Source organism: Onychostoma macrolepis, chromosome 09 (genome assembly GCF_012432095.1).
Source record: "Onychostoma macrolepis isolate SWU-2019 chromosome 09, ASM1243209v1, whole genome shotgun sequence".
NCBI lineage: Eukaryota > Metazoa > Chordata > Actinopteri > Cypriniformes > Cyprinidae > Onychostoma > Onychostoma macrolepis.
Window position 1 is genome coordinate 30,644,800 of NC_081163.1, and position 24,098 is coordinate 30,668,897.

General features: G+C 36.8%; 1 protein-coding gene across 5 annotated transcripts; it reads left to right on the plus strand.

The window, feature by feature from the left end:
• The first annotated feature begins 5,350 nt into the window (after positions 1-5,350).
• cbsb (cystathionine beta-synthase b) lies at positions 5,351-22,730 on the plus strand. 5 transcript variants are annotated; one of them, XM_058787847.1, is made up of 15 exons: positions 5,351-5,506; positions 7,405-7,743; positions 8,329-8,435; positions 13,729-13,863; positions 14,159-14,238; positions 14,349-14,553; positions 15,383-15,474; positions 15,775-15,900; positions 16,661-16,745; positions 16,835-16,940; positions 17,810-17,887; positions 18,126-18,260; positions 19,347-19,455; positions 19,740-19,824; positions 21,571-22,730. In XM_058787847.1, exons 2-15 carry the CDS (start codon positions 7,412-7,414, stop codon positions 21,747-21,749), a joined length of 1,854 nt encoding a protein of 617 aa, XP_058643830.1. In that variant the 5' UTR covers positions 5,351-5,506; positions 7,405-7,411; the 3' UTR covers positions 21,750-22,730. The 5 variants fall into 5 exon arrangements, with proteins under 5 accessions (XP_058643830.1, XP_058643831.1, XP_058643832.1 ...); XM_058787848.1 differs by having other exon boundaries at positions 21,613-22,730; XM_058787851.1 differs by lacking the exon at positions 5,351-5,506 and having other exon boundaries at positions 7,604-7,743; positions 8,305-8,435.
• The last annotated feature ends 1,368 nt before the right edge of the window (positions 22,731-24,098 follow it).

Consider the following 24,098-nt stretch of genomic DNA (forward strand, 5'->3'; position numbering starts at 1 on the left):
TTACTGCCTTTCAGTAGTTCTATTATTCTCATATATTCTATATTCTCTTACTACCTTCTAACAACGGAAGCAGTGTTTAGTAATCAAGTTTCTGGATTTTCTGACCTAGTGATTTAATGTTTTTTATTTAGAAGAAATGATCATATTGTTCTCAAATTTGCTGTAATCCCTATAGGTTTACTAATGCATTTTGTTAAGGCTAATTTAATGGCAGGGAAGGGGCAATATCCACCTAACAAATATCAGGTCACAAAAAATGGCCTGGTTAATTTAGAATTGTTTGTAACACAGCTGTATTTTGTTGATTATACCAAATAATGGCTTGTTTCCACCGAGAGGTACGGTACGCAATTATGTCTGTTTCCATTGTCAGAAGTTGTGAATGGTACCAAAATAGCGAACCTTACCGAACCACTTTTTTGCTACCCTTCCGTTGGGGTACCTAGCACTATGGAAGCCCGTTTCTGCCACTGAAGAAAAAATTATTGTGTGATATAAACTCGCAACTGCGAGTTATAAAGTTAGAATTAGGCTACGATTTATAAAGTCACAATTGCAATTATGACTTTTTTCTCGCAATTGCGAGATTATATCACGCAATTATGAGGGGAAAAAAGTCCGAATTGTGAGAGAAAAAGTCGCAATAACCTTTTTTTTTTCCTGCTTTTTTTTTTTTATTCAGTGGCGGAAAAGGGTGGAGTTAAACTCACTGCAGAACGTTGATTGGTTGACTAGAATCGTCACTTTTGCGTGATACAAGGGGATAAATCTTCACTAGGGATGGGCGATACCTCATATTTTATTTTCGATCCGATACTGATATTTTCAAGCCCAGTATCATCGATACCAATACCTCTAAACTAAACTGATCTTTTAAATTATTAAAAGAATATAATCAGTAATTATACTCACTTAATATTAGATTTTAAAGCCATGATTTAATTTTTTTACATTTCATATGCCTTTTTTTGATTACACTGTCAGAAATAAAATATACTAAAATTGTATTTTAGCCGTTTACTGGGGCAGTAATCTCAAAGGTGCACCTATACCCCTAAAAGGGAGCATATTAGTACCATACAAGTATGCATGCTTTAAGGTTAGATAAGGTGTACCTTTAAGGGTACCTCAAGAAAAATAAACATGGTGTTACATAAGTACTAAAATGTATTATTATTACCAGGGTAAATTTGTGGTTACTGCAGTTCTACTACAAATATCGTGGTAAACTGTGGTTACTGTAATAAAACCATGGTTAATTTTTGTAAAAGGTTGCCAGGCTATTGTACCCCTAAAGGTGAAACTTTAGCATATTTTTTTTTTCTGTCAGATTTATTAACAGCAATTACAGAACATAACACAATATATTTGAACTTTCAACAACCAGTTTAAATAAATTTACTTGCACAAACCAGCCTATTTGAAATAAATATTACATGTACACAGAAGTTTGGGGTTAAGATTTTGTAATATTTTTTAAATAAGTCTCATGCTCACCAAGTCTGCGCTTACTTGAAAAAACAAACAGTAAAAACAGCAACATTGTGAAATCTAATTAAACATAACTACTTTCTATTTTGATATAGCCTATTTTAAAATATAGTTTAAAATGCATCTGTGATCAAAGCTGAATTTTTAGCATCATTACTCCGGTCTTCAGTGTCACATGATCATTCAGAAATGATTCTAATATTATTTGCTGAAACATTTCTGATTATTGCTGCTTCATATTTTTGTGGAAACCGTGATGCATTTTTCAGAATTAATTTTATATATAAGATGATATGTAGTAATGTAATAATGTGGTTTCTTAAGATCTGCTTCTGGGAAACGCAGCCCTATTTGAGCAAGCACTGATACTGAGCCATGCGTCAGCAGCGAACGCTGTCTGCGATTGATTGGTTCTGTCTGAGGAGCAGGAGAAATAGCTCTATCCAACACAATTATTCGCTAATATAGTCTATTTTTCCACTTAGAAGCTCATTTTATGCACCAAGTTTCTTGATAAATAAAATTAGTGGTTAAAAAAAATTAACTTTAGAATTGATATTTTTATATGAGGATCGATCCTTTTGATACAACATCAGTATCGAAAGCATCGATACTTTAGGATCGATCCGTCCATCCCTAATCTTCACTCGTTCCTCTCTGCTGTCCATTAGTGTTGGGCTTATTTACATCAGAGTGTGCAAAAAATAAATAAAAATAACAGTGTATTTTATAATTTTATATTTTCACACAGACAATAGCCGTTTCTCAATATGCCTTCTTTTCTGTCCTTGTGGACTTGTGAAACGTCATTGCCAGAAAACCCGCGTAACTTTCAAAATACTGTTATTGTGTCATGAAATGTAGTTTTAAGAGTTTTTCAGGCGAGAATGTAGTTGTTTAAAACTCAAAACTGCGGTTTATTTATAAAGATAGCGTCTGTTTGAAAATTTGCTATGCCGATTTCGGAGCTCCATGCGATCACCGGGCGCTCAGTGCTCATGTATCCGCCTAGAGCAGCCTTAGCTCGGCTAGTCCTCCCGACATTTGCCGCTGGATCTGATGTCTCTGCAGTGATTAAACATGAGATACAATTCGTTTTGGGTATATTTAACAGGCATTCGTGGTCTCATGAATCGTATTATTTGTTCCTGGTCATATCGTTTTGGCTGAGCACAAAGTTATGTTTAACTTTATATATTTATTTCGAACTTTGCCGTATACAGCGACTTTGTAGCATACTGTAGACTGAATTGTTTGCTTTTGTCTTTATTTCCTCTTATAAAAGCCACTTATACTTTGTACTTATACGTTTATAATGGCTATTATTGCTGATTAAAACTGACAAAAAAGAGGCAGATCTGTGCTTATTGTCGCGCTTTATCGTCAATCGCTACTTTCCGGCATACACCACGCCGATCACACCGAACGCGTTTTTTAGTTCTGAAAACGGAGGCGCACCGCGGAAACGCTTTTTTTTTTTTTTTGGTGACTTTAAAAAAATGTTTTATGTTGCTAGGAAACCGCCGAATCAGCTGTCCTGTCGGTCTAATCAAAGGATTATAGCACGAGCGCTCTAAAATGTTTGGGATTTGCTGTTAAGTAAACTGACATATTAGCAAAAACCTTAAAAAATACAGCTCCGGGCAACCCGCGACAGACACCAAAAGTTTCTCCTGCATCATTGCTTTTTAAAAATTTTATTTTATTTTTTATTGCAAAACTTGTAGAAATATACGAGAACAGGGAAACAAGAGATAAATATATTCCTACAAAGAACAATCATAAAAATAAAGACAGAAAACAAATATTTTGGATTTGCGTACATCAAGAATTATCTATACAGAAAAGAGCAAAAATAAAATTACATCATTTTAGAAAAGTTGTCATAGTGCATCAACAATTTGGCACTCTTTTTCTTATTTGTAAGTCTAAGAGATGAAACAAGAGAATCAAATTCAGAAAGAAAAAGCGGGAAAGACAAAGGAGATTTAAGCCATTTTTGCTTATGAATCAAGAATTTTGCATTCAATATAAGAAAATTAACAACATATTCAGCTGGTAATAGCTTTGGATTTAAATAATAAAAAAATAACATCTTTGAGGACGAAGGTATGGGTCACATTTCTCCTGCATCATTGCAGTCTCCGGACTTTCTAAGCAACGGCGGAAGGCCCGCCTCTCCTTTCATTCGATTGGACAATGGAAAAAAACGCGATGACGTGAGGCGTTTTACCGCTGCAAAAACGTGAGCGCATAAACAGCGCGCAGAACGCTCATTGCCAACAGGAAACAAACTGCAAAAAACGCGTTCGGTGTGATCGGGGCCTAAAAGGGTACTGTTGGCGGTGGAAACGCAAGCTAGATCAGGTTGTTCCGTACCGTACCGAATCGTAGCGTACTGACCCGTACCGCTCGGTGGAAACGAGCCATAAACTAACGCGTGACAGTGATTTGGTAACTTAGTCCTACAAAGAGATACATGTTTTAAGCTCATTTAACCCTTGTATGGTGTTCGGGTCTGTGGGACCCGTTTTCACTTTTTATCAAAAAATTATTTTTTTCAAACTCCTACTCATTGGCCTTGGCTATCAGAACAAATTTTCAATGACCACACACTGTACACATTCCCTACACACTTAGTACAGGACGTCCTAATAAAACGTCTTAATAAAAGAGTGGACATTTTAGGTCCTGTGTACCTTCACTTTGTCCTCCTATTGTCTGGGCCTGCTATTAGCATGCGGATGCGGATGTGTGTGTGTGTGTGTGTGTGTGAGAGAGAGAGTAAAAGTGAGTTTTGTGATTCTGTCCCTTTTGTTCCCGCTCAGGGTTGTAGAACTTAAATTCATAAATGTGATCTAACAAAGGTAAAGGGCAAATTTTGACCATATGTACTGTTTATATGGATTGCATTTGGGATGAAGTAAACATCTGTTGAGTATTTTAATATGAAATCTTTGATTGTGCTGAATTAAAAACCCAAAACTGCAACGGGTCCATCAGACCCACGAACACTGGCTGAGTAACAAAAATATGAACACCACACAAAGACTATTTGTTAAGTACTAGGCTTTTTATTACAAAGCACTGCGGAACACTTGATTCCTATTAGCCAGTCACGAAATTGAGCAGTAAACATCTTTGAATCATGACACTAAACTATATTTGATGGTTTCCATGCAACGCGTCAGTTGCACTTATTCTGTCACGCACCCGTTTTCATCATTTTTAATTTAAACAATCTCACGACTCAAAACGATTATTTCTAACATGAAATGAGTACAACTAAAAAATAATCTAAAATGTATCTGAAATACGCGTATCTTTTAATCATTGCCTTGCAATACTGACAAACTGACATTACTTAATGCTATTTAAGTTATATATTACCGGTGTAAGTTAGTTGAAATGATCCGAAAAAAAGAAAAAAACACCGTTTAAACATAGAAACATTAGGTAACAATATTATATTTAAAATTTATATATTACCATTAATCTGTAATCAAAGTTGCTCGTTTATGAACAAGTTAACGCCGCCGCCTACTTTGTTTCTCATCCAACTCTGTCTCCGAGCAGCTTGCTCTTGCGTTGTTTTCGATTTCTTTTACAGAGGACTCCTGAGCTTCTAGCCATTTAACAAAGGTTTTATGCTCACCATAAAATTAATACTGTGTTCCGAAGCTGAGTTTATCACAATCATAAGCGGTCTAGTGCCCCTGAGTGATTACAACCACTCCTCCCTTGAGCTCTTAGCTTAGCAAAGCAGAACAGCGTTTTCTGCGGACGAGGGCACGACTAAAAGTCGACATTCCATTGGTTAAGAGAACAGAACGGACACCCCCGCCGTAGCCAATCAGCGCTCGATCCCAACAAGGTATGCTGACACACGATTGGACGCCAGCGTGACTCTTGAACGCGTGTGAGCAGCTGGCAAACCGATTTCTTTTCACATACGGATAGGTCATCTGTGTAATCGGACCTCACCAGCTCCTAAGTTCCTCTGTATCTGAGTCAGGTGAGTAAAAACTGTCCGTTCGTATTTTCATCGCGAAACCCTCTAGAAAACCCTTTTATTAATAACAACAAAGACACGATAAGAGCATCAATCTGCCACACTAATACACACTGATATATGTAGATGAGGAACACATCTTAATCGCTTGTATTTCGCCAGAGAGTTTTATACATACATTTTATTATATGTTTTATACGTCTGTCCTAAGTGATGCGGCGTGAGCATGATGAAATCTACCCCTGCGTCACAGCATCACGATCAGCGCGAGCACAATGAAGGAGCCACGCGATTGCGTCATCTTACCTTACCTTATGTTCTTTCGTTAATATGAAATACATTTTATACAGTCCATACCTACATACACCTGCGGTGGAGAATTAATTTGAGTAATTTTTTTTATTTATTAACCATTATCATTTATCTTCTATTTAAGCCGGATGACTGGCTTTTAAAGCCCATCAAATATGTCCTTGCTTTTTCTGAAATGTCTGGTATTATAAACGTCGCCGGCTATTTTAGAGTATATAAATGTAGGGAAAAATTAAATATATATGTTGGGAAAAAATTGTAAAATTTAGAATGCTCGATATGATTTAAGTCGCAGAGATTTCTCGAGGCAGCCTATAACCTGCATTTTTTAATTTACAATTTTTAGTCATACATTTTCCTCAGTTTGAGAATATTTTGTGAAGCTCTAGGCTTCTGAGGTACTGTTTCAGTGTTGTTGTGTTACTGTATTAAACAGGGTTTGAAAGAGTGAAGTCCTCTGTACAGTATACTGTCTTTGCATCATCTCAGTTGTCTGGAAAGTCACTCCTCTTCTCTGAAGGTTGTGAGTGGAAAGCAGAAGTTTTGTCTGGTGTTGCTAAAGGTTTTTTGTTTTTTTTTCTCAATGCATGGATAACTCTGCTGTAATTATTATGTTACTAATGATGCTGTCAGCTGAGAGCAGGCAGGATGTTTTGCCAATCTGGGAACTTTTTTTCTTTCATGTTTAACATGTAGTTAGTTAGTGGCAAAAGCTACAATAAAACATCCCAGATGTCAATGAAATGAAGCAAAATGCTTTGTTGGTATTGTGTTTCAGTTTCTGTTCATTGCATAATATTCAGTTCCTGGCGAATTTACAAGCGTGTGAGGTATGAACATAACAAGTACAACCATTCTGTTCTGAGAGAGCCCTAAAACATCTCCAGCTTCTGCTGGAACCAAAAGAAAAGTCATTGACAGACATTGACCATTTCACATGGATCTCCTCCACTCAGGTTTCGATGGTAGTTTTTTTTTTTTTTTTTTAATTAGTAATGTATTTTTTGCTATTATTAGGGTTCAACTTTTGCTTATTCATGTTTTCACCAGAATAAGGGTTAATGATAAGAGTGCTTGTTTTATCTTCATGTTTGAGATTAGAAAGCTTTATATAGTTCTTATCTATTGTTGTTATCAAGAAGTGAATGGTTTTGCACACATTCTGAATGATTCAGTTTTGTTTTCTTCCTCTCACTGTCTTTGACAAGCACGCAAAACAGTGTTATCATACATTAAAATTGTATTTTGACGTCTATGTTTGCAAAAAAAAAAAAAAAGCAAAAAGAAATGCACTTGGAGTATTATCTTTTAAGTGGTGTTTGAGACTTCCATGCTACTTTAAATGGTAGTTTGGCTTCCTCTAAGGCATGTTGTGATCTGTCAGTGTTGCATAAGCACTTGGATGACATGAGAACAGTATTCAAACATAGAGTGAAAATCAGAATAAACGTCTAGAGCGATACGCCCACATTTATGATGGAGGGGTTGCATAATGCTTCCTAATAATGTTTATACCGGTTCACTGGGTGATCATAGTACTATACAAAGAAAAGCCTGGTCAGTGACACTTAAAATGTTTCCTCTCACAGGTAAACCATGCCATCAGTACCATCTAGTTCAGAGTCAGTTGGGACTGGTCCCGTCTGCCCACACGCTGCCAAAGTCCTCACAAATGCTGCAAATGGAGAATCTGGCATCAACGGAGAGGCAAAACTGAAAACTGATGCCGTTTTGAATGGAAAAGCTGCGCACAAGTTAAGTGTGAATGAAACAAACGGTCATCATTTGAAGAGTGTGAATGTAGAGCACATTGAGAACGGCTCAGAAAGCACCATGGAGAGGAAATGGATTCGACCAGATTTGCCCAGCAGATGCACCTGGAAACTTGGTGACCCAAATACAGAGTCGCCCCACAAGCACTTCCAACAGTAAGATATCAACACACTTTCCTCTGAATTCATATTTGTCAATGAAAAGGGTGTCAGTGAAAAGTCGAAATCTTTGATTATGCTAGACAGCTTGATTTTAAGTCAGAAAGGCAAATACAATGGATTCATTTATAAGGGAAAACATGACAGAAACAATGCAATAAGTTCAATTCATGTTTTTGCTTGAAATATTGGTAGGTAGTATTCAGCAAGCTCTAACTTTGTTACAGACTTCTTTCCATCTGTATTATTTAAATCTATGCTCCTGATATTAAAATGTTAGATTTTTTTTTTTAAATTTGTCCACACAGTCTTATGAACTGTCATGACCGTGCAAGTAACTCCAGATTAACAACAGTGTCCTTTCAGAAAGAATGACTCTTCTAGAAATGTAACAGTGAATTACCACACCCTTACCTTACTCAGAAAGCAATGCCACAGTCTGCAGAGTCACTGTGATTAATTTCATTTAGTTCTGTTGTGGTTTGTTGATGATTGATGTTACTTTAATGTGCGTTTGTGGTTGTTTGTGTGTGTGTGTGTGTGTGTGTGTGTAACCAGTTAATGTGCTCCATTTTCTCACAGAACAAAGACACCCAGTATCCTTCCCAACATTTTAAGCAGGATTGGAGAGACCCCACTGGTCCGCATGAACAAGATTCCTAAAGCTTTTGGCCTCAAGTGTGAGCTTTGTGAGTATCTGTACCATATAGGTGTGGGGGATGTGTCTTCACACCTGGTTTCATGCAGCACTGTGTTTTTTCTTTTCTTTTTTTTTTCTGTCGAGTCACATGATCATTTAAAGACAGCCTGTGAAATGCGTGTTTCGTATGTGTGTCTGTTGGGAGGTAAGGGGTTGTGTTCTGGAATGAGCAATGTAGGTGTTAGGTTTCCTCCTCAGCTGAGTGAGGACGTGAAGGATCGAGCGTTCCCAGATTGACCATACTGAGACGCACTTCATTCAGGCATTTTGAGTGTGTTATTTACTTATTTATTTATTTAATCCCATGTACTTTATTAGTTAGCACCATCATTTTAGATATAAGCTGCTTCCAAATATGCCTATTTCCCTACCACATAGTAGATGAAAAACAGTGTGCGAAAAGAGTAGCATGTCCAAATTCACAATATTCATACCTGTTGACTTTACAAATTGTTACAGAGAAAAACTGGTCATCATAAACTTAACAACAAGGATCACACACTACCAGACTTTCAAGTTGTCCTGCAAATCTGTGCAAAAGTCATGTCATGTATGAAGCGTGAAATACTACTTTTGTTTTATCAATTTACAATCTTAGTGCATATCACTATTTACTGGGCTGCATTATTATTATTTTTAATCTGATCTGATTTTTTTCCCTAAGTAAACAATTATTGTTTGTTTGATGCTAAACGGATGAAGAATGCCTGAAAAAAAAAAAAAAATGGTTTATTCATACAAAGATACTTGTATTTTTTTGGTTGTTGTTGTTTGGCCATTTTGCTTCCACATTTGTTGTGAGGTGAGATGTTGTTATATGAGTAGTGGGGGTTTTTTTCTTTCTTTTTTTTTTTTTTTAAGAAATTATATATAAAAAGTCCCATCGCGTCAAAATAAATAAATAAATTGAATGCTGATCCACGATGTGTAAGATAATAAAATGTTGGTTTCAAAATTTAGGTTTAAAAAATGGTTTTATTTTTATAATTCTTTGTAATCATAAATTCTATAACTCTATAATAATAATATTGTGCATAATCTGTGCTATTACGTCCACTGCAGCCTCATCAATAGGGCATGTATGCGCAGTGTTTCCCACACGTTGGTTTATTTGTGGCGGTCCGCCATAAGTACCTACCGCCCGCTGCCATCAGCCCCCGCATCTCACACACGAGCGCGACTTTAGCACCATATTTAGCAATTTTCGGACCCTTTCGGCGGCTTTTTTTCCATAACGGGTACATACTGACAAACCTAGCGACTTTTTGGAAAAAAACCTTAGCTAACGTTCAGTTGGAAGATGTCTCCAGCAGGGGCGAGGCCAGAAATGTTTAAGTGGGTGGGCCGACATAAAACCGGGTGGGCAAGATACGTGTAAGAAAACTGCATAATTGACCTATCGGTAAGCCCCTCCCCTCGAACGCAGACTAGCCAATGGCAGTCGAGTATCAGTTGCAGGGGGAGCGGAACTCGTCTCGGACATCTTTAGGTTTCAGCGCCATAGAGAAACATTGGAGGATCCGAAGCTCGCATCGGTTTTATGCTTCAAAAATGGCAAAACGATGTGCCTGGGGTACTTGTAACACTGATTCCAGGTATCCTGAGAGGAAGGGCGATATCACTTATTTTATTACATTTCCTGAATCCAAACAAAACAGAGCAAAATGTCCCTAAGTATTCACCCCAATACAAATGAAGACAAAAACTTTCATTTTCTGGTTGTCATACACTCATTAAGTTACAGTTTTCATCTGCTCAAGCAGAACGTTAATGCTATCTTGTGCTTTAGCAAGGTATCTCTGGCTAAAACTAGCCAACGTTAAAGTTAATGAGTCCATGCTAACGTACAAACTTAAATAGCGGACTCTTCTCGCGTCTTGTACAGTGTAGGTCAAAAACACACAAACGAAGGTCTACATTTCAGTGCCTCTCCATATTAAGCTGGTTAAATGTACATTAATTTAATCGTTCCCTGCCATACATGAACAGTGTTGATCCTGCATGTTGTTATCCGCGATCGTGATGGCCGATGGTAATATGAGACTTCTCCCGCTTGCATTGTGATCTGTAAACCCTCGCTTCGAGTTACCCACCATATTTATTTTTAAATATTTTATAAATCCCTCCATGGAATATTTAATTCCCATTTGGTGGCCTTCTGTGTCCAAAAACATCGTGGGACAAGGTTTTCACACTGCAGCTGTCATTGTAAGACAGTGAGCAACTCAGTTTGTTTGCCTGAGGGAGCAACAGTAACTAAGGGGGGCGGGGCTTACCGATAGGTCAATTGCCAAAAGAAAATACAGCACAAATGTTCAATGCACAACTTCTAAAGCATTAATTAACATTAATTTTAATTTCAACATTTTCTAATAATTATTAAAATAAAATTTTATCTGTTAACATTCGTACCTGAGCTAACAAAAAGTTGTAGCCTATTTTTATTAACTAACCTTTAAAATTAATTAATACTGTAACAAATGTATTTCCCATTGTTAATGTTAGTTAATGCATTACCTAACCTAAGTTTATTCTAAAGCATTACATTAGTCTGAGACAACGGAGCTTCGCAGATGATCTTATAATCAGTCTCTGTCAGATCGCGTTCAAAGGAGATCGAGTAAACCAATACCGCAGAAATGTGCGCAGCTGCAAATATGCAGTTTGTTGTGGAGAGGAGTATGTAGCACAACGTTTATGTGCTTCTTTCTACAAAGCACGCATCTATTTAGTGGTTCAAACACTGTACTGTAGCTAATATGATGCTTAAACACACAAAGTTTCCAATCTAAATCCATCACCCGGTGGTCTGGTTTCATTTGTAGGCGGTCTGGATTCAGTGCTAAGACTTAAGTTTAATTTGGGATATCCAATATTTTTAAAGACTGATTGAGGTTTTTTTCACTATTTTCAAATTCAACATTATTTTAAAACGTGCGCATTTTACTATGTTCTTACGTCGTAAACATAAATGTGGGTGGGACTAACTGAATCGTCACTGACGAATCATCATTTTTGACAAGGGTATGCTATATGCACATATAGGAAGAAAACTCACGTTAAATATATTTTAAAGTAAATATATGAAGTTATAGGGAAACTATACCTTTATTATTATTATCGTTTAATAAATATCATTCATTTGGAAAAGTACCAACTTCTCATTGGGTGGCCCACCCGTAGCTTCGCCACTGGTCTCCAGTACTGCCCCGTCTGCCGAGGTCTGACTCTCCCGGCGCAGTATCGCCTCTCTCGGCGTCTGTTCTGTGCAGTGAGCGGCAGAGAAGCAGCGCATTCAGTTGGCCGTAACGCAGCCGACTTGTCAATAAATCATTTACAAAACAACGTTTCCAAGCACCTGTCGCTTACTGACTGTTTGGACTTTTAAATATGAACATAACATTTTAAATATGAACATGGAGACGGGTAGGTTTAAGGGTGGAGACAGGTAGGTTTAGGTAAATGTAAGGTGGGAGGAGTTGGATCTAGATCCAGCCACACCCCCTGGATCTTGTGTTCTGCAGTGAGGACCATCTCCAAAATCCTGTGGGAAACACTGATGCGCAAATACCTGATCTGTTTACCAGAAGCAAACTAACCCTCGAAAATATTTTATGATCATATCCTGCTCCAAAGCTGATCATGTTGATATGGCTACTGAAATACTCTGAAGGTTTTTGGAAGCACTGTACGAGGTAAACTTATCCGAGAAGTCACTTAACCTGTCTGGAATATCTCCCAGATGTCTTTAGAAATGCATTCCATGGGCTCTTCTACACCCTAATTGGAAAGTTCAGTTCTCTCATTATAGCATGTAAAATCAGATGCCATGAAATAGCCCTCAGCAATTCCTGCAGGGGGGAATGCATTCGGTGTTGCAGTAGATGTGTACCTCAACATGGTTGCTTTGTATGTTTTAGTTTTGTATGTTTTACTAAATCTGTCAGGCTATAATCAAAGACCAAAACTGAAACTTCAACAAAACCAGGCTCACAAAATGGCTGCATTCATTCTTTCATTTTGTGAAAGGTGAGTGAGTTTAGCCGCATGGGTCAAAAGTGTAGCAGGACTGTAGTTAAGCCCCTCTTTCTTTTAACGAGCATTGTTTGAAAGTGTTATTGTGTGGAAGTCAAAGCCTTTTGAGTCGAAATGTTTTAATGAGCTTTATAATGGGGATTCAATGCGTCTGGTGATTTCATGTGAACAAGATTATCCTTCGGCCAGTACAGCCGACCAGCATTGGCATTACAGACGTGGAATTAGCTGACTAATTGTATCTGATTAGGTGTACATTTCACATATTTACATGTGTGGCTGTGCCATTATGACGAAGTTGGAGGGTCTAGTTGTACAGTAAATGGCTTCCATGGATTTAAAGGGAAAGTTCACCCAAAATTCTGTCATTAATCACTCACCCTCATATCGTTCCACATCTGTAAGACCTTCGTTCATCTTTGGAACACAAATTAAGATTTTTAATGAAGTCCGAGAGCTTTCTGACCCTGCATAGACAGAAACACAACTGACACATTCAAGACCCAGAAATGTAGTAAGAACATCGATACAAAAAAAGTTCATGTGACATCAGCAGTGCTGGGGAGTTATTAGTTACATGTAACAGTGTTAAGTAATTTGATTACAAAATAAATGTAACTGTAATCTGTTAAAAATGTGTAGTTAGATTACAGTTACTTATGAAAATGTTAACAATTACAAAGATGGTTACATCTGAATACTTATTTTATTAATATTTGCTATTTCTTGTTATGATTTTTAAATCTGTATTTAACGTTTGTGGTGGCTATGCTTTAAAATTGCATTGTCATAATCTTGATTCAAGAATGAAGAATTTTGAAAGTCGGTGTTTGAGTACTACTGTAAGGTTAACCCTACCTGGTTTAAATGTTTGAAAATTAGTAACAGTTGAAAACATTTTGTTAGAAATTTAGAAAAGTAATCAGTTATATTACTTTAATAAAGTAATTGAAATACTTACACTACTTATTACATTTTAAATTGGGTAATTGTAACCTATTACATTTCCAAAGTAACCTTCCCAACACTGGACATCAGTGGTTCAACCGTAATGTTATGAAGCTATGAGAATACTTTTTGTGCACAAAGAAAACAAAAATAAGTTTATTCAACTTTTTTTTTCTCTTCCTTGACCAGTGTGTTTATTAACTAAATGAGCAAGTTGATGATTTGTAATTGACAACATGTGAAAATGGAAAAGGTGGTTTTCTAAGGTGTTTTTCTTTTTTGTTTTTCTATCTGTCTAGTGGCTAAATGCGAGTTCTTCAACGCCGGTGGCAGCGTGAAGGACAGAATCAGTCTGCGAATGGTAGAGGACGCTGAGAGAGACGGCATCCTGAAACCTGGAGACACCATCATTGAGCCCACGTCAGGAAACACAGGTGTGTATCTGCACTATTAGGCATTATAATGTTTATTCTCATTTTAGTATTTATTTTGAAAGCAAGCACTGAATGTTCTGTGCTGAGGAAGAACCTCTGCTCCATTTGGTTTAATTCAGGCACTGGAATGCTGGAGAACCAGTTGTCATTTGCCATCTAGTTTGGCACCAAGAATGACTGTGCAAATACAATCAGCCAAGTGTTATTCAACATCTAACTCTTACTAACCAATGAAGTGTAGATTATTGATGTCAGAAAGTGGTACAGACTGTGTGACTGTCATGTGTGTTTTCAGGGATTGGTCTTGCTCTGGCAGCAGCAGTCAAAGGTTATCGCTGCATCATTGTCATGCCTGAGAAGATGAGCATGGAAAAGGTGAGATAATAAAGATAAATATCGTGTGGGAGTAAATCCACCTGATATTTGTGGTGCGTTTGAATGTGCATTTTCATAGTCATGTGTTTTGTGTCCTCACATGCTCCCAGGTGGACGTGCTCCGTGCTCTCGGTGCTGAGATTGTTCGTACCCCTACCTCAGCCCGGTTTGACTCTCCTGAGTCTCACGTGGGGGTGGCTTGGCGTTTGAAGAATGAGATTCCTAACGCTCACATTCTGGACCAGTACCGCAATCCCAGCAATCCCCTGGCCCACTATGACACCACTGCAGAGGAGATTCTGGAGCAGTGTGACGGTAAATTAAAACCTTTGTGGTTTTGTCAAAATTAAACATTCACCTCTCCCTTTTCAGTTATTTGAAAAAGCTCATCAGTTGCTTTCAGCTGACCAGTGGTTCTCCACCAGGGGGCCCCAATAAATCTTCAAATTATTTACATTTTGTTGTAAATTATTAACAATTATCTTAAAGGGTTAGTTCACCCATTTCTCAGCCTCATGTCGTTCCAAAATCGTAAGACCTTCATTCATCTTCAGAACACAAATTCAGTATCAGTGTTGTTTATGTTCAGTAGAAAGCATGTGCACGTTGAACGTAAACAACTCTGATTATGTTAATTACGTTCTGGGGCACTCTCCAAAACTCTGCAACTCGGGGAGAAGAATTGTTGAATAAATTGTTATTATTGTTTTCTTCGCGCACAAAATGTGTTCTCGTAGCCTCGTAAAATTCTGGTTGAACCACTGATGTCACATGGACTATTTTACCGATGTCCTTACTACATTTCTGGACCTTGATCGTGTAAGGACCCTTGCTGTCTATGGAGCTCTCAGATTTAATCAAAAAATGTCTTATTGTGTGTTCCGAAGATGAACGAAGGTCTTATGGGTTTGGAACGACATCAGGATAAGTAATTAATGACAGAATTTTCATTTTTGGGTGAACTAACCCTTTAATTAAACTGCTGCAAAACAAAAATAAAAATGTCCAACATTTAAAATATCATCTTTTTTTTAAGCTGACAGGTTGAATAGGCATTTGAATATTGACCAGTAGGTCAAGAATAACTGCTTATGAATAATGTTGGTGCGTTTTTTTTTATTTTTTATTTTTTTATCGTCTGTAGGTAAAATAGACATGCTGGTGGCCGGAGCTGGCACTGGTGGCACCATCACTGGCATCGCTCGCAAGCTGAAGGAGAAATGCCCTAATATCAAAGTGAGGCTTAGAGCAGTACATAAATTCTCTACCAGTCAATGAATTTGTTTTCTATCTATCTGTCTGTCTGTTTGCTAATTATTTAAGTAGTTTGGCATAATCTTTTATTACTATTTCTAATGAGTAACTACTTTTTTGACTCTTGAAAGTCTTGTTGTTTTATAATTTTCCAAATTATAGTCAATACTCATTCTGAATAATTACTAAGTTGGAGACGTTGCATTTATTTCTTTTCTTTTTTCTGGAAACATTTTTACACCTCATGTTACAATGTTTTTCACGGCTTTGTTCCCGCATCAGATAGTTGGAGTGGATCCTGAGGGCTCTATCCTTGCTGAGCCGGAGGAGCTTAATAAGACTGATAAGACTCAATATGAGGTTGAGGGCATCGGATATGACTTCATCCCCACTGTTCTGGACAGATCTGTAAGTGTGTGTTTGCACAGTAGGCTTTGATGCATTTGAAATGACTGTTTGATGTTGAATAATGGCAGTTGACCCTATCGCCATGACCTGTCTTAAATTTTATGTCCTGAAATTGGCATGCCAAGTCACCTTTTTTAATATAGTGCTTTGTACAATACAGATTGTGTCAAAGCAGCTTTACAGTGTTAAACAGGACAAATGTGTGCAAGAGAACAATAGTAAACAGTAAATTGTCTAGATTAAGTCAAAGACTATAGAATACCCAAGACATGTCACTCGTATAGTTTTGAATGGGGAAAAATGCAACGCTCAATATAGCCGCTCAATCGCAGGAAGCTTCTAAAACTAAGAGGCACAGTGGGAAAAAATGGTTTGATATTTTAGCGTCAATGATATGCTGTTATAGTTTCAGTTAATATTTTGAAGTAGATTTTACTTTTTACATTTTCTGTTTACATTGTACATATTTATTTATTTAACTTTAGTTATTTTAGTACTTAAACTTTAAACTGTTGTTGGGGGTGGTTTTGTTTTCTGTTTGTTTGCGTCATCGTGTTGTCAGCTGTAATTGCTAAACTGACTTTCATGAGTGTTTGCCCGTTTTTGTTTGCTGTCTGCACTATATTTAATCGTGACGCTGTGTAACCAATTTCTTTTAAGAAAAATGGCAAATAATAAATGGTTTAAGGTGTCACACACTTCATTCCAGCCAGCGTAAGACAATATCAGTTCAATTTTTACCACATTTACTGTGTCTCAGGTGGTGGATAGTTGGTACAAGTCCAATGATGAAGAGTCCTTTGCCATGTCTCGTATGCTCATCAGAGAGGAGGGTCTTCTGTGCGGTATGTGACTCGCAGCACATCTCTCACGTTTCATATGTGTCAAATTAAGTGTGCATCATCTAAACTGTGTGGTCTGTCACTCTTTGTAGGCGGTAGTTCAGGCACAGCCATGGCTGCAGCAGTGCATGTAGCCAAAGAGTTGAAGGAAGGCCAGCGCTGTGTGGTGATCCTCCCCGACTCCATCCGCAACTACATGTAGGTTTCAGTGTTCCCAGCATTCTAGTGTCCTTAGCTGTGCTGTGAATGTGTGTTTTGTGTTGTCTGGTAGATTAAGCATCAACAATACTAATGTGATGTTTTAGACTTTAAACTAGACTGCCGGTATGTTCGGAATTGCATGCTCCAATACTACCAGTGGTGAAGAGCTCTTTTGAAAGTGTAGCTTCTCAAAATATTAAATGTAGCTAAACTAAGCTCATCTTAATTTAGTAGCACTACATGGTGCCAGCTAAAAGTAGCTGTATAAATTTAAAACTATTCAATACAAAAATGGAAATCATCCCTAACGCTGAGGTTTAAAAAGAATAAACTGATATATGTGCGCCCTAAAACAACTAATAAAACTAGAAAACAAATTTAGAACAGTTTTTCAAACTGGGGGGTCGCATAAATTCAAAATCAAAATTCTAATTTGTGTCCCTGGATTACTGTCGGTCATCTAACATTTCTATCATAAAACAATTGACGTGTATTAAATGTTAAACTAACTTATATCTTACGTTGAACTATAATACAAATAAAGAAAAACTTCCTTGTTAAAACATGTTAATGTATATGAGATTAAATTAAAAATGAATGAGATTAAATTAAAAAAGTTACGTTTTAGTTGGTTACCCCAACACTACTTCCTGATTGAATGGAGTAAGTGTACTCTACATAGTATGCAAATTCCATTTCCCATGACGCAGTGCACTGAAAAGCCACTTGTAACATAGTGAGGTCATGTAACGGCAGTGTAGCATGTATTTCAAAAATCTATCCTTCCATACTATATTAAAAATTGTATGTATTAAGCTTTATGTAAATGTACCTTTAAAACAATTCTTTGTTCTCCTCACCCCCAGGTCTAAATTTCTTAGTGACAAGTGGATGTGTGAAAAGGGCTTCCTGAGTGAGGAGGATCTTGTTGTCAGCAAGCCATGGTGAGTGTAAATACATACCCACATACGCACGATTTCTTTGGAAGCACCCTTGTTATTTACACGCTGATATCCTGTGCAAATATAGACACTCTATGCTTCTGCTACTACATTACTCTGCATTACAGCTACAGTTCAGCTTCTAAATGTAGAGACATGATCACTCTCCCGAATTAGTCTGTCTGTGTGTCTTCTTACTGTGAGTTTTTATTCCCCTCCCCCTCCACCCGTCTCTCTGTAGGTGGTGGAATCTGACTCTTCAGGAGCTCCGGCTCTCCGCCCCGCTGACTGTGCTGCCTTTAGTGTCCATTAAGAAGACCATTCAGATCCTGAAAGAGAAGGCTTTTGACCAAGCCCCTGTGGTGGACGAGGCTGGGTACGTCATTCATCCAGAAACCTGTTTAACTAGAATTTGACCATTTTCTCAAGTCCCATGTCCTCGTGGAGGTCACATATCAGTGCTAATCGCTTAAATCAATGCAGTGTCACAATTACCGCATATTCAGTGCTACGTAAGAATAGGTTCAGTTGAAACAATATGGACTACATTAATAAGGATGTCAGAAAATGAGAAGGAGAAAAAGTCTTTAAAAAATTGTGTGCGCCATGTTCTTAATATATACTGAAAAAGTTTTAATGATATGCTAGGTAATTTTTTCTTTACACTTTGAATACAAGTCAAATGTACATATAAAAAAAATTATAATAATATTTTAGGTAGAAATATTTTACAAATATCATGACGTTTTCTACGCTTATTCCATTTGACACATGAAAACATCATTTTAATTAAAATAGAAGACCAAACACATTAACGTGTGTGTGTGTGTGTGTGCCTGGTATTCCCATCATTATGGGTACCAGTAAGTTTTGACGTTGTAGGGACTTTTTTTTGTCCCCATGAGGAAACAAGCTTGTAAATCATACAGAATGTGTTTCGAAAACATAAAAATGCAGAAAGTTTTGTTTGAGGGGAAGAGTTAGTGTAAAGGGGCTACAGTTTGTACAGTATAAAAACCATTACGCCTATTGAATGCCCCTATAAAACACGGAAACCCAATGTGTGTGTGTGTAATATGATTAATTTGAATTCAGATACTGAAAAATTTCATTATAGAGGTCAGTGTCAGTATAATTTTGTTGGTTGTTTGTTTTCTTTTATTAGTTATTTTGAATTAGCTTAATATATTGGTTCTCAATCCTGGTCATTGTAGCACCACAGCTCTTCACATCTCCCTGATTTGTATCATCATCTCATTAGTAGAAGCTCCAAGACTGTCTGATAAGAGGGATGTCTAAAATGCACAGTGCTGGTGGACTTCGAGGACCGAGATTGAGACCTAAAAGATCAGAATAGAAAAAAAGACTGTCATGTCATTAACCTAAAAATACCTAAATGATAAAACAGATGGAAAATGGAGTAAGGTGTGGCTCAGTCTGGTGTCTGGTTTTCTCCCTGTAGGCATATTCTGGGCATGGTCACGTTGGGGAACATGCTCTCATCGGTTCTAGCTGGGAAGGTCAGGCCATCTGATCCCATAAACAAAGTTCTCTACAAACAGTTTAAACAGGTGGGCATGCAAACACAGACACACACCCCTTTCTGTCATACTGTACTTGCAACAGAAGGACCGAGAAAAAGTATTCACACCACGTTCAAATAAACCTTGAGACATAATAATCCAGTGCATATTGTTGTGGTCTGTAATAAAGACTCTTGCTGTTTTGGTTTCTGAAGTTTGGATGGAGATGTTAATTGTACATGTCGAAGACAATATCAGTACACACAGTGCTACTTAAGCTGTTCTGACAGATGTAATGTGACTCAATAGTCAGCTTGTTTCTCTGCTTGCAGGTGCGCCTAACTGATAACCTGGGCAAACTCTCACGTATCCTTGAGACGGACCATTTCGCCCTTGTTGTGCATGAACAGATTCAGTGTAAGTCATTTGGCTCTCTTACACCTTTTCCTAATCAGTCTGCTTCTCTCCATTTTCTTACTTTTAGTCGTACACTAAATGAGTTTGGGGTTAGTATGTATGCATTTATGAAATTAGTAATTTTATTTTATTTTGGATGCATTAAATTGATCAAGTATAACTGTAAAAAGAGTTCAAATGTTACAAAAGATGTCCATTTGAAATAAATGCTGTTCTTTTGAACTTTATATTCGCTTGGTAGAAGCTTTCAAATTAGAAAGATGCCAACATGCCCTCAAACTAAATTTGACACGGACTACAATAAATACAGATTACATTTAGTAATGCATTCATGTCGACACTTCGAAATAAAAGGTGGGACCTAAAGCAAAAGTACTGGTGTAAGGAATATAAAGGATTCTCAAAGCCTCTACTTCATGTGACCGAATTAACAGGTTTTGTACAAAGTGTACAAGAGTCTTGCCACACAAAATGCAGCACTATTCAGGAACAACAGTCTTATTCATGGAGCTAAATGCAATATGGCACCGATTCCTGATGTAGGACACGTGTTTTCCTGAACTCCGGATCACTGCTCCACTTTTTGTTGCTCTTTGTGGCAAAGAAATCACTTACATTGTGTATCTGTTCAAGGATGTTACACTTGCTGCTGTGGCAAACTCGGCCAAGTGCTAGAATAACACTACTGTGAACTTTGCTTTTTCAAACGACAATTACCTGACGTTACATAAGAATACAGGGCTGCTTTGCTAAAATTATTTTTGCACTTTTTGGCATGTGTAACGCCAATTTTCTAGACCCCAACAGTGCTATTGTAGCATCGTTAATATACTATTATAGTTTTCGTTGTGCATTTTTGTTGTTATTTTTTAACTAGTATTGTCTACGTAGTTTGTTATTTTAGTTCTTCAACTTCAAAATTAAAACAGGGATTCTGCAGTGCTTAAAAAGGTCTTAAATCAGAGGTCTTAAATTCGTAGTCGTGGCATTAAATGTTGCATACACTGCAAAAAAATTAAGATTTTCCAGTATTTTTGTTTACCAATACAATATATCTAAACATCCTTAAATCAAGATAAATTTACTTGATGCGAAATAAAGAAATTAAGTCTTGAAACTGAGCAAAATGAAGTGAGTTTATGATTAAAATTAGAATAAATATCTGTCAATGGGGTATGAAAATAACTTTTCCATTTAAATGAAGCTGCTTTTTTTTTTATTATTGGCAGATTTTTGACAGATAATTTGTTCTTGTTTTAATCATAAACTCACTTCATTTTGATCAGTTTCACAGGAAACAAAATTTCTCATCTCATGTAATTTTGCTTCCCAAGTAAATGTAACTTGATTTAAGAATCTTTAGACGTTTGCACCGGAAAACAAGTGTCACATTCTTTCTTTTTTCTTTTTTATTTTAAACAGTGTGATCAGAAAGTACAGTAAAACTTATTTCCATATTTCAGTGTTTGGGAGTAGAGTTGTTCAAAATTAATTAAAAAGTTGCTAACACAACAGCATATTGTGTACTCCCTATAAATGTACTTTTAGAGAACGTGTTCCCTTTAAATTATAAAATTTTCTTTACTCTGTCTTTAAAAAATCATAATTATGAAGTACCTTCATAACACCTGCAGAAACCTTGGAATATAGAAAATATCACTATTATTATTAGTTTTAGTTAACGATAATAACCCTGGACCCCAGTCAGATGAAGTTCAGTAAATGCAGGCCGTGCTGTCATTGCAGTGGATGGTGTCCGCAGTCTGAATTGCAGTTCCTGTCTTACAGACATGAGCGATGGATCTCCAAAGATGAGGCAGATGGTGTTTGGGGTGGTGACGGCTATTGACCTGCTGAACTATGTGGCCACTCGTGAGCGGAGGGAACGCTCGCTGTCTGAGTGCTCGCTGTCTGAAGATCAGTGAACAACCAAGAGTATGAGAACACAATGCTGGAGTGTCCTTTTCTCTTCTCTCACACAGTTTTTGAGTTTATTTCTCTGTGAGTGGTATGCTCCATGTTAAAGAAGAATTTTGCTTTTATAAGAGCCAGTCAATATAGATTTACATGCACATTATTTTTTATTTTTTTTCTCTGTTTACCGCATGTTCTTCTTTTATCTCTCTTTATTTTACATTTTATCTGCTTTGTTAGCCAGTCAGCATAATGAAGTAATATCACAGGTCAGTCAACCACTACTTGTAGATTTGTTTACTTTGCAGATTTGATTTATTAGGGTGTATATATTTAAATGAATGTATTTTATTCTTTCAATAACTCTGCATTCGTTTGATTTAGTTTAGTTTAAGTGCTGGATTCAGGTTCTCTCTTGTCTAAGCTACAACTACATCGCCACCTAGTGACTGCAATAGTTTACAACAGGCATTGAAACTTTGACCTTCATCAGTCATGCTCTGCTTCTTGGCACAATGATCTCTGGAGCGTGAGGAGTTTTGCAGGCATGATCGATAGTAATTTACAAAGCAAATACTAAGTGTGTTTTGTAAAGCAATCTGCACCCAGACGGGGTGACTTGACATTTTTCTTGTATTGATACAAGACCTGATATTGAGTGTAAATAAATATTGGTGATTTGGACTTGCTTTAAACACACCACTCTGTGTTAAGCAAATTTGTTTCATTTTTCTATGTTCTTTTCGTCTGACCTCTTGTAAATCAAAACTGTAATGAATAGAGTCTGAATAAGATTGTTTGTATATGAGTTAATGTGATGTAAATGAATGTGCGTGAGGGTGCATTATTTTGCTCTCATGATCATGGTTTCTGTGCATGAAGCTGGAATCTCTGGCTCAGAATGTCTTTACTGTATGTCATTTGATTTGCTTTTTCTTGAATCTTATTCCTGTAATAAGTACTAGTTACAAATAAAGGCTTTATTTCCTGAAGGAATAGTGGTTGTGATGATTGTTGTCTCTACACCTGTCTTTCAGTCCAATAGCTCGTAACAGATCATTTTACCCTGAAAAATATTTACTGGAGTAAAAAGTGTGAAAACTAGCCCTATATGTAGTTCTTACATCTTGAATCATTTAACTAAATAAATTGCATTAACAAGGAATAATGTGAAAGGCATAAAAAGCCACAAATCAGTTTAATCTTTACTAAGTTTAAATTATATGAATGAACACAAAATAAGGAATACAGGAAGGTGCAGCAGCACAATGACTAGTATCTGCCTCAGTAGAAAAACAAAAGTAACTTGTTCTTCAACTGAGTTATGTGTCTGCTACACAAAATATTTGAGTTGAGTTTATGTGGAAAGTTGCAGCATTATTAATTTAGGATGCATGTTGAAAACCAGTCAACATGCACTAATTAGTCAAACTATTAATAAATCCAGGGAAATATTTGAACTTTCAGTCATTTGAGCATATTTAAACAACTTAACATATTTCATAATAGGCTGAGCCACTGCTATATTAACAACACATACACTTTAATGATGTACTGCAAAAGCCTCCATACAGTCTCTAACTATTTAAACCTGATGAAGAGCGCCGTCTGCTGGGGTTAGGAAGATTCTTACATAATATCTAGATGTAATAATGTGGTCTCGACTGCTGGACTGTATGAGAGCTCAATATTTGTTTTGTCTGTTCATTGCCAGTGTTTTTTTTTTTTTATCAGTAGAATCTTTAGTGTTAAAATGTATGAAATTATATAAATATGCTGTTATGCAGCATTGCATCTTCAAGAGCCTCGTCATATTAGCAACCAAATAAATCAGCATGCGCACAGTTTTAGACAAAATTAAAGAGGTTTTTTAATAGCAGTAGTAGCAGTATTTTACACTTCTTGCCCCCAAATAAAAATGTCTCCTAATTTCTCTTTATGGATCTCTATGGAGTTTCTTTTGTGTCTTTTTTATTCAATCAAAAATACTGTGCTTGAGAGCAAAACTAATCATTTTGTAATTAAAAAATAAAAGATTGCAAAAAAAAAAAAGAGTCTTCTTAAGGCTCAAAAATAAAGAAATTGAAAACAAATTAATTTTCAGTGCATGTAAATCTTTGAAAAATCTTATTTTTCTTTATGCACTTCACAGGGGCGATTCTAGGATTTGTTTAATGGGGTGGCACAGGGGGGACCAAGAACCAGCCAGGGGGAGGGCCATAGGAAAAGTCATGTAAAAGTCACATAAAAATGGCACTGCACAAGTGCCTAGACAACTCATCTCTCTTTTTATAAATAAAAACCACTGATCAGACAATACATGTTCCCAACTTTTATTGTCCAAACAGACAGTGTATGTG